The 14,848-nt window shown below is 30.9% G+C and overlaps 2 protein-coding genes across 3 annotated transcripts; one reads left to right on the top strand and one right to left on the bottom strand.

Moving 5' to 3' along the window:
- The first annotated feature begins 3,905 nt into the window (after positions 1-3,905).
- LOC108330654 (protein-tyrosine-phosphatase MKP1) lies at positions 3,906-5,919 on the top strand. Its single transcript, XM_017565164.2, has one exon. The coding sequence runs from the start codon at positions 4,120-4,122 to the stop codon at positions 5,767-5,769; it is 1,650 nt and encodes a 549-aa protein (XP_017420653.1). The 5' UTR covers positions 3,906-4,119; the 3' UTR covers positions 5,770-5,919.
- A 2,922-nt stretch (positions 5,920-8,841) lies between these two features.
- On the bottom strand, positions 8,842-10,949 carry LOC108330700 (uncharacterized). 2 transcript variants are annotated; one of them, XM_052872035.1, is made up of 8 exons: positions 10,829-10,949; positions 10,636-10,678; positions 10,460-10,562; positions 10,278-10,398; positions 10,009-10,130; positions 9,716-9,837; positions 9,456-9,625; positions 8,842-9,063 (listed from the first exon to the last, which is right to left on the bottom strand). In XM_052872035.1, exons 3-8 carry the CDS (start codon positions 10,519-10,521, stop codon positions 9,049-9,051), a joined length of 612 nt encoding a protein of 203 aa, XP_052727995.1. In that variant the 5' UTR covers positions 10,522-10,562; positions 10,636-10,678; positions 10,829-10,949; the 3' UTR covers positions 8,842-9,048. The 2 variants fall into 2 exon arrangements, with proteins under 2 accessions (XP_052727995.1, XP_017420702.1); XM_017565213.2 differs by lacking the exon at positions 10,829-10,949 and having other exon boundaries at positions 10,636-10,799.
- Positions 10,950-14,848: the final 3,899 nt, after the last annotated feature.

Genomic DNA, 14,848 nt, shown 5'->3' on the forward strand with positions numbered 1-14,848 from the left:
TATTTATTTTAATTTAATAATAAAAAATTATTATTATTATTATTATAAAAATTCAAAAATACACTAAAATGATTTTTTTAAAAAAATATACCTTAATAATTTATTAAACAAAAATAAATAAAACATATTAAAAAGTTAAAAACAAAAAATAAACCTTAAAAAATATGTTAATCTTGGAAATAAATTGAATATAATAACCGTATTTTCAAATACGGTTAACATATTCTTTTAAACTTTTTTATCTATTTTTTTTATTAATTTAAAATATATAATTTTTTATTTGTTTTTAATTTAAAATATTAAATTTTATTTTTAATTTTTTAATATTTTAATATTTTTTAATTTTTTAATTATTATTATTAATAATAATTAAAAAACAAAAAAATTAAACTAAAAGATTTAAAAAAATCTTAATCCAAAGTTAGTTAGAAAATTTTTCTAACTGATTTTTAAAAATCGATTAAGGAATTTTTTTAACCGATTTTAAAAACCAATTAAAACTTCGTCAAACTTTTGAAAATCAATTAAAATTTTAATGATTTTCGAAATGTATAAAATTTTTAATCAATTTTTGAAAGTGGGTTGATTTTTAATAGAAAATAGAGAAGTTTGGAAGTGTGAGAAGAAAGAAAGTAGTAAAGTGTAAGAAACTCTATATTGAATCACATGTACTTGCACCAAAGGAATTGATTTAGAAAAGAAATTAACAATTTTTTTTAATTGTGACCATAATTTTATATATGCGCTAAAAAAAATAAATGGTACTTTAACACAATTTTTTTATATTTATTTGATATTTTTTTTAAATATAAAAATTTATCTTTTTTATGATTATTTTACTTTTATAATATTTATCAAATAAATATAAACAGGTGTCATTTGCCATTATTTTTTGAAAAAACTTATGAAAATGTTTGGAATCATCTATAAACATATATTATGGTGCATAAGATGATTTTAGTCTATTTTGTATTGTTGTTTTCTATCTTCCTTCAAAAGGTAGTTTTTTCCACGGAAAATTTGATTTGCTTTTTTATGTGTTATCTTTTTTTTCACCCCCAAAAAATTTTAATTAAATAAATTTTTATTTTTATATGTCATCGATATTTTTATATATTTATTTTGACAGTAACTTTCTAATAGTTTTCTATTTTACATACTTATATCTGTTTTTTTTTTTAAATATACTTATATTGTTTATATCTTAAAGCCTTAATTACGTTTCAAATATTTCATTATTTTTGTTACATAATTTTGTAAGGATGGTAAAACTTCTAGGTCAACATTTTCTAAAATAAAAGTAAAAAATAGCTTTAAAAATATTTGTATTGTATTATTTAAAAAATCAAGTATTTTACAACATTCTAATTATTAATCATACAAGAGTGACATTAGAAGGTAATAATATTTTTAATTGATCTAGAGATATTGATTACCTAATTAAAAAGTTTAAAGATATTTACATAATTAAATACACTTATATGTATATATAACAAAAGAGATTATATAAAAGATAATAATTGATAAACTCACAATTAGAATTTATTTAATTATTAATTATCAGAAGCACATTAGCATAGTTTTTGTTAAAGAGAATATTAGAAAAAGGTCGACGAGGCTTAGGGTTTACTCTCAAGTAGCTAGACACATACATTTTCCTTCAAAAACAGAAGACGTTATCAAAGATCTTCAATTCTTTCTGTCTATAGCAAAACGTTCAAATAATCTCATATTATTATTGATAACCAGTCAAACTAAAACTGTTAACAAACTTTCGATTAAATCAATATTTAAAATCTTAAATTAAAAATTAATCCAACCAAAATTGAGATGTTATTTTTAATGTTTTTAATAAAATAAACACATGTAATGTATTCAAAAACTTTTTTAAACTAAAAATTTATAATGTATTATAAAATATTTTTTAGATTGACTTTATCCGGTAGCTTCTAGTTTATGCTGACAGAAAATTCATATTTTTAAAAAGTTATAAAAAATATTTATTGTAAAAAAATTCTAAAAATATACTTTTAAAACATTTAAATTAGATAATATGATCTATTTTTGAATAGAAAAAAAAAATTACATGGATTTAATATGATCTATTTTTTATATTTTTAATAAATCTAATGGATAGATAAATTATTTTATCGAACTATAATGGTTTAAAAATGGTTCATTGAGAAACATTTGCAAATATGTTTTACTTAAATCCTGAATTCTAAATATATATAACGATGATTAATTACCTATGGTCCTATATATTGTAAAGATTTTTTTAAAAATAAGTTATTGTAACTATATGTTTTAAAAATACCTATAATATTTCAAAATAATAATTTAATGTAGATTTTATTTATTTTTTTGATGAAAAAAATCAGCTATATGTTCGAGACAAAAACTTCAAATTGTAAATATTTTTTAGAATTAAATTATTTTAACAAATCTGTAAATTCGTAATCTATGATTATTTTCATATAACTTGTTTTCTATATATAATTTTTCTGAAGTAAAAGATACTTTTTATCCTATCTAAATGAAATTAATGATATTAAAAATATTTCAAGTAAACTTAACTAAAAAATATTAAAATTATAATCACATATATTTAATGCACCTCAGTTACTATTGCTTCCACTCATAAAGTCGAAAGAAAAATATAGATACTTTTATTTTTATATATAATAGTAATATATCTAAACATAATTATTTAAATAATGTTATAGCAATTAAATTTATTCTTAGAAATTTAAATATTGAATGCATTTCTTTATATTTTTGCCGTTTGCAGCACATTTTACTATTTAATTATCATTATTTCATAAATTCTACAATGTAATTTTTGTTTCGTTCATTCTACTATTAAGTTGGATACATTCCACTGATTTATCAAATTATGGTGACGTTACAGTGCAAAAGGTTTAAACTAACAAAATTATATTACTTATCCACATTTTTGTATGAAACGATTGAAGTTTTACTTTATTTATTTTCTTCATGATTATTTTTCATTGAACGTTATTAACTTATTAGGAAATTAAACGGACCAGTTAAATATATTGGAAATGAAATATTTTATGAAATATATATATAAAAAAAACAGTTCCTTTACTATCATATTTTTTTTGTTATGTAACAAAAAATATATTAAATCATTGTAAAGTTAAAGTTGATTACTTTCAAGGAGTTCGCATAAGAAACTCGAAGACCAAATTTAATTATAGTTTTCTTTTCTTATTAATATAGCATTCTACTAAAGTAGTATCTGATTTAACGTCACAATTTATGCGCGTACTTCAGTCGAAGTATGCATTGATAATTTCTATAGTTTGACAAAACGAATATGATATCTTTTAATGTGAGGATATAGTATTAATGTTGATAGCACAAAAAGAATTCTACATATTATAAACAAAACCATTCAAATTCATATTCTAGAACAAACAACCAGTATTCGGTCGGTCAAACTTTTTTTTTCGTTTGTAACATCTGCTGATAAAGACAATTAATATAGTTTGACTACGAGATTTAAAAAAACCTAAAATATTTAAACTGTTTCAGAAACACAACAATGACAGCTATATACATAAATAAACAATTGAACAAAATTAAATTCCGTAAGACTTACTTCACAGGCTTTTAGTTCTCATTAAAATTGAATCTCTATAGTTATATTAAAATTGGTAACATAGTTAATAGGGGAGAAGAGAAGTCAATAAAAAATGTTTGACAATAAATGCAGATTGTAAAGAGGTAAATTATTATTATTATATTTGAGAAAAAGTGTCCCAAATTGAGGTGGCACTTTTTGGTCAAACTGAAAGACCATGACCATCAAGTCCCACCTTTTTTTCCATTTCTGCAAAATCTAAATTCTTCTTTACTTCTTTCTGCATCATCTTTTCTCCTCTGCAAGATCCATAAGAAAAAGGAATCAAGTCAGAGAGTGAGACACAATCAATCAGTTCAGGTGAGAAAAATTCCAACTTATACCAAACACAACATTTCCCATTTACCATTTTCCCTTTCAAAGCTTTTTGCATTTTGCTTTCAACCCATTATTACTTGGGTTGGTGGTTTGAAACCCAGTTAAAAAAAATCGAGTCTTGTCGATTACCCATGTTGGGAGAAGAGAGTAGCAACGCCGACACCGGTGTTCACTGGAGAGCACATTCCAGATCAGTTTCTTGGACGGACCAGACTCCGGTGGTCCGGAAACCGCCGCGATCCCTTCAGCCTCTTTGCATCAGGAAAGACACGGTGAAGGAGTGGCCCAGCGCCGGCGGCGACGATCTCGAGGTTTGGCTTCCGCCACCGACCCCAAGAGGGTCCACCAAAGGATCATCAAATTTGGGTTCGGGTTCGGGTCAAGTTTTTCAGCTTAGGAGAGACAAGTTGGCTTTCTACGACAAGGAATGTTCGAAAATCGCGGAGCACGTGTACTTGGGAAGTGACACGGTGGCAAAGAACGAGGAGGTTTTGCGGCGACACGGGATAACGCACGTGCTGAATTGCGTGGGGTTCGTTTGCCCCGAGTATTTCAAAAGCGACTTCGTCTACAAAACGCTATGGCTGAGGGACAGTCCCTCGGAGGACATCACAAGCATTCTCTACGACGTTTTCGATTACTTCGAGGATGTCCGACAACAGGGTGGGCGCGTGCTCGTACACTGCTGCCAGGGCGTGTCACGCTCCACCTCGTTGGTCATCGCGTATCTCATGTGGAGGGAGAACCAGAGCTTCGAGGACGCGTTTCACATCGTCAAGAACGCGCGTGGCATCATCAATCCGAACATGGGTTTCGCTTGTCAGCTATTGCAGTGTCAGAAGCGCGTGCACGCTACGCCCCCGAGTCCTAGTTCTGTGCTCAGAATGTATAGGATGGCTCCTCACTCTCCCTACGACCCTCTTCACCTTGTTCCTAAGATGGTCAACAACCCATGCGCCCACGCGCTTGATTCGCGTGGGGCGTTTATTGTGCATGTTTCTTGTACTTTATATGTGTGGGTTGGGAAGGAGTGTGGCACGGTGATGTGTTGCAAGGCGCGTCATGCAGCTGCTCAGGTTGTTCGATATGAGAGGGCGACTGGGGAGATAGTTACCGTGGTTGAGGATGAAGAGCCTGAGGAGTTTTGGGTTGCTCTTTCTCACAGGCATGAAGAGATGAAGAACGTTGAAACAATGGAGGTTGATGTAGGGATTCATCCCCGGAGAGTTGAGGAGTATGATTTGGACTTTGGAATTTTTCACAAGGCACTTTCTGGTGGGGTTGTTCCACCCTTTTCATTGTCCAAGGCTGGATCAGAAAATTGCCTCCCTTCTAAGGAAAATGGGTGGGGGAGATTAACTTGGAAGCTTACTGGAAGTACCATGAAAGGGTTCACATCCTCCAATATGAACATTGTAGAGGAAAATCACCACATGAATGTTGATCCTTTGCCTTCATCTTCTAAACCCTTTTACGATGAAGATGCGTCTGACTCAAAGATTTGGCCTTTACTTCAAAAAGAAGGTGTATCTTCATCTCCAGAGGCATTTTTGGCTAATCAGACCTCGGTAAGGGAAGAGTCTAGTTTAGCGTTCAAAGGGTCTAAACCCTCCATTGCGGAGCGCAGAGGGACTAACCTGCCACCTCGTACGGTGCTACTCTCGACCGGCAACAGTAAGGTCCGAGTAAGATCTAAGTCAATCTCATTACCTGCCTTGGATGATACTTTGTTGAGTGATGTTAGTTGCGAGCAATTCGACCATGAAAACAGTGCAAAATAGTTAATTTCATATGATGATATCGTCAGTGCTGCTGCTGCTGTTGAGGATGATGACAAAGGTCATTGTAATGTGGTACTGTGTCATGTAGGATAGCTAGGTTGTTATGCTTGAAGTATAAACCTTATATATGTGGAAAAGTTAACTTTATTACATTGCTTCTTGTTGTATAGATCAGCCATAGTTGGCTCACTTATGTTTGAATATTGGTGCATGCCTCCTGGATTAAACCTGATGTGAATCTCCAATGAAATGAAAGGCACATATTATATATATCATATAAATATGAGACAAATTTACTTTTATTAGAGTCACAATTTTCTTTAAATTTGTTTCCATACATTGATATTCATTTTTAAGATTCAATGTTAATATAGTGACTTATAATAAGGTCGAGTTGGTCATTTGATGTATTGTTAAGTTTTACCAAGTTGATAAATTGTTATTTACCCTATCAAATTAAATTATCATTATTTATCTAAAACAACTCAGTGATATCAGTAGTTAATAAATTATATAGGATAATTTCAATCGAGAAATTTTATAAAGATTTCCAACAAAATTAATTCTTAGCAAATTAACTCTTACAAAAGTTTATTTAGTAAAACACAATGTAAGTAATAAAAGATAATATATATATATATATATATATATATATATATATATATATATATATATATATATATATATATATATATATATATATAAATTATAACAAATAAGAATGACATACAAAAATATAAAGACAAATTTTATACACGAAGCAAGAAATTAATAAAATTTAAAACAATAATATTTAAACAGGTCAATTCTTTTAAAATACATTCATAATAAATATTATTGTTAAATTAATTATTGTTGTAGATTTTAAAATAAATCAATGTAAAGTCTGATTTGTTGACTTTTTTTATCTTTTAACCATAGTATAGTCTTAATCAAAAGTGTGTAATTTTAAATTATTCACAGTAATTTTACTATGCTTAATTATATTTATTCCTTTGTCACTTTACTAAATAAAAAGTTAACTAATTCTTACCAAATTTTGTTAGATTCAAGATTTGTGTTGAATAAGAGGAAATGTGTAATAAAGGTCAAAGTTAACTAATTCTTACCCAAATTTGTTAGATTTGTTCAACCATTTTTAAAGATGTTTTATGACTTCTTATGTCATGGGTGGTATATGAAGTAGGTGTTTGAAATTGGTATATGAAGTAGGTGTTTGAAATTAGTAAAAAGATTAACAATATAAGATTTGATGACATATGACAAATATATTGGAAAAATCTTAATAAAATTAATATCTTATTAATTATTGTTTGCTTTATCAGTTGGATTTAACTAGCTATATATAGCCAGTGAATTGAAATCAAAATTATTATAGAAAATTTGGCTATTTTGTGATTAACAGGTATCTTGAATATCCACCCGTCACTAGTAAAAAATTGGGTTTTTACAGCGCACATTATGCCACGGTTCAACGGAAACCGCAGCATAATGGTGCGCGGTGGCAGTTTTGTAAATAAAACGAAAACATATGCCGCGGTTCAGAGGGGAACCGCGGCATATACACCAGTCAACCATTACCTTTGACGTCACGTGTGAATAAAAAATTAAATCACAGAGTATATGCCGCGGTTGTCCAAAGAACCGCGGCATATACACATCCCAATTTATTGCAGGTGCTGACTGGGTCAGGGAATTTCAAAAGTTACAAGGGTATATGCCGCGGTTCTCTGGACAACCGCGGCATATACCGCAGTAACTTCTCAACTTCTCTGCCAGTCAGAGAATTTCAGAAGTTACAGGGGTATCTGCCGCGGTTTCGCAGAGCAACCGCGGCATATACCCCTGTCACCAAAAGGCAGTTAGGGAGACAGTTGTGTTCAGCACGTTACAGGGGTATATGCCGCGGTTCTACGAGCAACCGCGACATATTCCCCTACCTGAAATTAATTTAAAATGAATTTGAAATATTTCGAGGTATATACCGCGGTTGCCCGCTGAACCGCGGCATATAGTTTGAAAATAATTTCAAAAATGCCATTTAGGATAATTTTTTTAATCAGCATATACCGCGGTTAAGTAGTGAACCGCGGTAGATTCTCCCGTTCGGAGTTAAAAATTAAAACTTGGAACAATGTCGTCTTCTTCTTCGCGCCGCTGTGTTTCGCGTTTTTCTTCTCCCTCCGACTCCCATCGTCTCCGATACCTCATTTTTCACCGTTTAAACTTCAAATTGTTCGGTCATTATTCATTTTTGACGATAAAAAACAGTTTTAGCCGATCAAAATCGTTTGAAACGCGTCATTCCCTCTCCGCTGCCATTTCGTTTTTTTTGCACCAAGTGTTTTCGTCGTTCCTCTTCCAGGTATTTATGCCCTTTTGCATTCTTAACATGATTGATAAATTAGTTTTTGCATAATGCTATAGTTTTGGTAATGTATGAAATTTCTATAATTTTGGTAATGTATGGTATAGTTTTTGCTTTAATTTTGGTCATGTGTGTTGTAGTTCTTGTATTATTAATTAGGAGCGCTGCTGCGAAGTATATAGTTAGATTATACAATAGCTCTTAGATTTAAACAATGCATTTCATTAGATAGAATTTTCTTAGACTTTGTACTTTATTTGATGTTGAAATACATCTGAACATATGTTCAAATTGAATTTGTGTACATGTTTTTATATGCAGGTCTGTTTTTGTGGAAGTGGATATCACAAAAACAGACCTGCAATTTTAAAAAACTGCAGGGGAATATGCCGCGGTTCGAACCACAACCGCGGCATATAATGGTTTTTTTTTTTTAAAAAAAATGGATTTAGGTCGCGTTTCCCTCGACAACCGCGGCATATTCCGCAACGGATATACCGCGGTTATAACCGCGGCCTAAAGTGTCTGACTTATTACCGCGGCTGGATATACCGCGGTTCTTAAACCGTAAGATATAGTTAAAATGAACCGCAGTAAAAGCCCCTCGCTGCTTGTTGAGTCTTGCTGAAAAATATCATAGAACATGCCTTTTTGGCATTAATTTGAGTTTTCAATTTTATATATAAATTGAAGATCAGAAACCATACAAACAAAAAGCTAGTTACAATAAATGTTTTGTATTATTGTACAACTAAAGCACAGAATATTAAAGTTAAATATAAAATATTTAACAAACTCCTGCAACTTGTTTTATACTCTAAATCCCTTAGCAATATCCTTTATAAGTTTTTTTTTTTTCTATGCGGAGGACAATGATGAACTCCTTATTTAATCTTGGCCTGGGAAATGCTTTAAGCAGTCTTTGCCTGCATAAAAACCAAGTCACAACATGAGATCAAAATTAGTCACAAGGAAAATTATCCTTTGTAAGAGGAGGCTATGGAGATAACAATTAAGGAACTACTAAAAATATAATTTCCATTATAAATTAACTAATAATTTAAATGATATCATAATTGCTTACTAAGATAAGCATGTTAAAAAGTAGAAATAAAAAGAGCAAAAAATTACAATTTTTTAGAAACAAGATGCTTAAAAGATAAAGTTTCTGCTTTTTTTATCTGCTACTATTTTTTTTTTTACAATTTTTGAAAGTGGAAAAAAAAAGACTCAAAGTTAGCACTTTTTCACTGAAATTTTAGTTTGAAATCATCCACATAATACAATTATGTACTGAATGGAGCTAAGTGTTGCATACATGCAAAAGCTTCTCCGAGTAAACACTTCTCTTTGCAAGCATGAGTGTTAGGATGACAGGAACCATTGCAGCAGATAAATGCTTAAGTGTGTGACCACTGACAGTATGAAAAGTGAATGCATAAATCACCCTATCAGTAGTTTCTTGGAGCATAGCTAGAAGATAAAATCCTGCCAAAATTCAAATTGAAATTCAGGGTAATTAAAAAGGGTATTTGCATCACACCGAAACAACTTTTTCACAATAACAGAGCTACAAACCTGAAGCCCAGAGCCAATATGGTGAATGTGTGTACATTGGAGGCAATAAAGTAGCCATGAGAGGTACAGCAATGCATGCTGCACTTTGTGCTAGAACATATAAACGGATGTCACCAAAGAACCTTTATTGCAAAACAATTGGTGAGAAAAATAGCAACTAAGAGAGAGCTTAAGTTCATTAAACTCAGCTCAATTGCTTCAGGGTAGTGAACTGTGCAGAAAAATTTATGAGTAAATGTCCAAAAATAATGCAAAGAACTAGTGCAAATAAAGGAATGAAGAAATAGCCTTGCCTCCAATACACATTGCTAATTATGCCAATCAAAATCAAAGGTACAATTGCATGTATTCCCTTCTTCGCATCAATCCTTTCAATGATGAGGATTGCCATTAGTGAAGCGAAAGCAACAGTCATCTCCAACAACCAAACAAGAATGAAAGAATCAAAATTGTGAAACTAGAATATGAAAAAAAGGAAAAGTAATTCGTCTTAATTAGCATTATAGGCTGTTTTCCTTAATTTTGAATTGAATGGAATTGCTGAGGAGAAACTCAAACTCACTGGTATTCTGTCCCAAAGAAGGGATGCATCATCTGGGTGAAGATGATAGTATGAAGAGCCAAAAGCAACTGAAGTGACACCAGCATAAAAGCATTTCCAACCCCATAGTTCACCTTCCAAACTAATGCCACATACATTAATCACATAAGCTAATGGAATTGATGTTGAGAAAAGGAAAGTACCTGATGTTAAAATAGCTGCTCCTTCGATGGCAAAGCACAAGGCCAATGAGGCCAATCACCATGAATGGGAAATTTGATATGACGTTTAGAGCATTGGGAATACCTGAAGAACAATTCAAAAGATGAAACCTTTCTAGTCTCAAACTCAGGTTCCTAAGTGTTCGAGAAGAAATTACCAAAGAAACTGCGGTTGTCAGCAAAATGATGGTACCACTGAGGCTGAGGAATGGATGGGGATAGGAGGAAGAGTAAAAGGAAGGAAACGAATGTCAGTAGCAATGCCTGCACACTGTATTTTCTCATTTTCTTCAACTCATGGGAATTTCGTGAATTAGAGAGTGAGAGAAGGCAAGATCATGTAGGACGAACCTTGGAGGTGACGGTGGGCGGTGGGCGGTGGACGGTGGGCGGTTTGACGGTGCTTAGAGGCGCAATCCTTAAAACTTGAAGTACGTAGAACTCTTCCCAGTAAATCCTTTACTTTACTTTTGATGGATTTAAGAAAATAAACAGGTAAAAATGAGATTGTACGTTGTAACACGTTAGGCTGTGTTCGTTTATAGGTATTTTACTGTTAACATGTATTTGCAGATAAGTGAATTTTTTTTATCTTTTGAGCATATGCGCGAATTTAAAATGATTCATGATTAAATATTTATTTTACTTCCATATTATCCTGTTTCATGGATTCAGTTCACATTCACCTAATCGTAATTTATGAATGTTTCTAACCACAGCATCCAAGGAAGCAAGTGATGTAAAAGTAACCATTTCTATCAAATTAATTTTTTTATATATAAACATAAAATCTTTATAAAAACAAATATTTTGTTAATTAAGTCATACTTTATAAATTAGGATATTTTTCAACACTGCTTAAATACCATTCATTCATATGGAATAAGGTCACCATTCATTCATATATGGGATAAGGTCAGAGTCACTTTCTATTTTTGTTTTCATTTTATTTCGTAGTGACTTAATCATAAGTTTCATAAATAGATGTAGAAAAATAAAATAATAAACATAATAATAATAAAAAAATTAATAATAATTATAATAATAATAATAAAATAATAATAGAATTTTTTTCATGTTAAAAATTAATTTTTATTTTTTCTCTTTTTATAATAATTTTTACAATTATATATAATATTAACAATTATAATTTTATATTATTTTTATTACTAAGGGTATTTTGGTAATCTTCAATTTTTATCAATTAAACAAATTTTTTATCTATCACATCAATCAAATCCTACACTAATTCTCACAAACTTTACTTTCAAATCCACTCTCAATTACTCACAAATCCACTCAGAAAAACAATAAAAAAATTACCCTCAAATCCACTCAAATCATCTCTTCCAAATCACTAAAAAAACAAAGCCTAAAAAAAAAGTTGTGAAAGTTGAATGAGTTGATGGATAAGATAGATAAAAGAAAGTATTTTAATAAATAAAATTATTACACTATAATTTTATTTTTAGATTAAAGTTAATATAAAATAAAATATAATTCATATTATCATTATAATAATAATAATGATTTTATTATTAATATTATAATAATTATTTTATGAATATTATATAATTAGCTATAGTTTTATTATAATTATTATGTTAAATATGTTTTTTTTTCTTTTTGGTTTTATTCTCCTCTAAATTTTGATTTATTTTCATTTCATTTTTACAAAATTTGTAGGTTTAATCATTAGACACTAATAACTTTAAATTTTTTATGCCTACATGTATATAAATTTTAAATGATTTTCTGAAATTAAAAGTTATCTTTTTTTAATCGAATATCAAATTAGAATTATTTACTTCAATTGAATAAACGAAATTGTCATTTAGGTTGTGCAAACACAAAGGAAAAAAATATATTAATTTGTGGAGTTGATGTGCTTGTTGTCAAACACGTTTTCAACGAAATCGTCATTGTTGAAAAAAACACGTAAGTTCATTTTTTCATTTTCGTTTGTGTTTAGAGTTATTGTTATTTGAGTTAAAATGTTGATTTTACAGGTTTGAAAATGGTTTTCGATGTCTCTTTGCATCACATGGGCAAGTTCCTAAACAACAACGAACTATAATATGTTTGATGATCATAATCGATGATCTTACTTTGAAGTAGTGGGAATTGTTAGGCATTTCAAATATGATGGAGATTTCAAACTGTGGCGGAAGGGGTCCAAACAAAGACTATTGAACAATCTCAAAATACTAAGTGATGGAAGGGAAACATTATACTTTACTAACTATGTAGAGGCCAATGACGAATAGGTTGAAATATATGTGTAACATGTTCCTACTGAAGCTCAAGTAATTAACTTCATTATTGTTGGTGTGGTGAACGAAGTCATGGGTGAAGAGGCCGAGGCAGGACATGTAGAGGCCATGGAGGAAAAGGTTAATGTGGCTGAAGAAGAGGCTAATGTGGTTGAAAAAGAGGTGAACATGGCCAAGGAAGAGGCCATTGTGGCTGAGGAAGAAGGAAATGTGTCTAAGGAGGAAGAAGAAGGGTCAGTTGAAGATAAAATGGATGACAGTGAAGAAGAAGGAATGACAAATGATGATGATAGGTTTGGGATGGACAATGAGAGGGTGGTACATGATCGTAGAAATATTAATCTTGTACTGGATAGGTGGAGTAGAATGAAAAAAAAAGAGAAGAAAACGGTGAGGAGAATAACCAATGTTGTTGAAGAGTCATTTATCATCAATGAAGAAGTTGATGACCATGACATAAATGAAGAATACAATACTGATGATAGTGTGAGTTTGAATATGAAGAAGTTTTCAAAGTATAAAGAAAATGATATGAAGAAGACCTTCAAATTTAAATTGGGGATGGAGTTTTGTTCACTGAAGGATTTTAAAAATGCGCTAATGGAGCATAGCATTTTAAAAGGAAAAGAAGTTCAATTTGTCAAGAATGATCATAAGAGAGTTAGGATTGTATGTAAAAAGAAATGTGTTTTTTCTATTATGCCTAGCAAGGTAGGAGGCAACCATAAAGTTTAGGGTGTAGACTCTTGTTGGGCATCACAAATGTGGAAGGGTTTTTGAAAACAAAAGTGCAAATGTACAATGGATAGCGCAAGTATGGGTGGACAAATTTATAAATGTGGGTAACATGACAATCAACCAAATCATTGTTGAAATTAATAAATCCTACAGTGTTGGAATAACACCTTGGAAGACTAGAAAAGCAAAACAACTTGCAATGGATTCTTTAATGGGAGATGGAGAACGACAATATGGTCATCTATATCACTATGTTGTTGAATTGTTAATAGTTAAGGTTGAAACCTTCAAGATTAAGGTCGATCAATCCTAACTCATTTTTGCCACCAAGGTTTGGGTCCTTTTACATGTGTTTAGAGGGATGTAAAGAGGCCTTCTTAGGTAGTTGCAAGCCCTTCATTGGGATAGATGATTGTCATTTGAAGATAACATATAATGACAGTGGGCAGAGACCCTAATGACCAATATTTCTCATTAGCTATTATTGTGGTTGAAAATGAATGCAAAAAGACTTGGAGGTGGTTTTCAACATTGTTGCTGGCTGAAATTGGGGACATTGATTGTCAAGGTTGGGTATTTATTTCGGATCAATAAAAGGTTAATTTTCAAGTTTTATTAGTTAATTTAAGTTGATTTCCTTTTGATTATTTAACAAAGTAATAATCTTCTTTGCAAGGATTAATGACATTGTTTGATGAGATTTTGAATGGGGTGGGACACAGGTTCTATTTAAGGCATTTGTACAACAATTACAAGAATAAATTTGGTGGAGGAGTTATCATTAGAGGCCTTATGATAGGGGCTGTGAAGGAAACATTTTATCAGGAGTGGAAAAAAATGGGTGAGTTGAAGAATATTAATGATAATGCTTATAATTGGTTACTTGCAATTCCAACAAAATCTTGGTGTAAACATGCATTCAATAGTTATCCTTGATGTGATGTCTTGATCATTAATTTGTCTGAGTCATTTAATAACACAATTTTACTAGCAAGAGAAAAACCGATCATTACTACGATGGAATGGATTAGGTCATACATCATGAGTAGGTTTGCAACACTAAGAGAAAAAAGTAAAAACATATCCTGAAAACCAAGAAAAAAGATTGATAGGGAAGTTGAAAATAGTGGGAATTGGATTCCTATGTAGGCAAGGGATGCAAAGTTTGAGGTCACTCACAAGCTATGGACAAGTTTGTAGTTGACCTAAGTAACCATACATGTAGTTATTACTTTTGAGATTTAGTAGGCATACCATGCAGACATGTTGTGGTTGCAATTCATTACAAATTAGAGAACCCTAAATATTAAGTTCATCCATATTACAAGAAACATTCTTATGAAAGTTGTTATAGGCCTCA

Source organism: Vigna angularis, chromosome 1 (genome assembly GCF_016808095.1).
Source record: "Vigna angularis cultivar LongXiaoDou No.4 chromosome 1, ASM1680809v1, whole genome shotgun sequence".
In the NCBI taxonomy this organism is placed as follows: domain Eukaryota; kingdom Viridiplantae; phylum Streptophyta; class Magnoliopsida; order Fabales; family Fabaceae; genus Vigna; species Vigna angularis.

Excerpts from the sequence above, each read along its gene's own strand:
- LOC108330654 (XM_017565164.2), top strand. The coding sequence starts at position 4,120 with ATGTTGGGAGAAGAGAGTAGCAACGCCGACACCGGTGTTCACTGGAGA.
- LOC108330700 (XM_017565213.2), bottom strand. The coding sequence starts at position 10,762 with ATGAGAAAATACAGTGTGCAGGCATTGCTACTGACATTCGTTTCCTTC. Across the intron at positions 10,563-10,635 it reads TGACAACCGCAGTTTCTTTG|GTATTCCCAATGCTCTAAAC; the intron begins GTAATTTCTTCT and ends ATTGTTCTTCAG. Across the intron at positions 9,626-9,715 it reads ATATTGGCTCTGGGCTTCAG|GATTTTATCTTCTAGCTATG; the intron begins GTTTGTAGCTCT and ends GAATTTTGGCAG.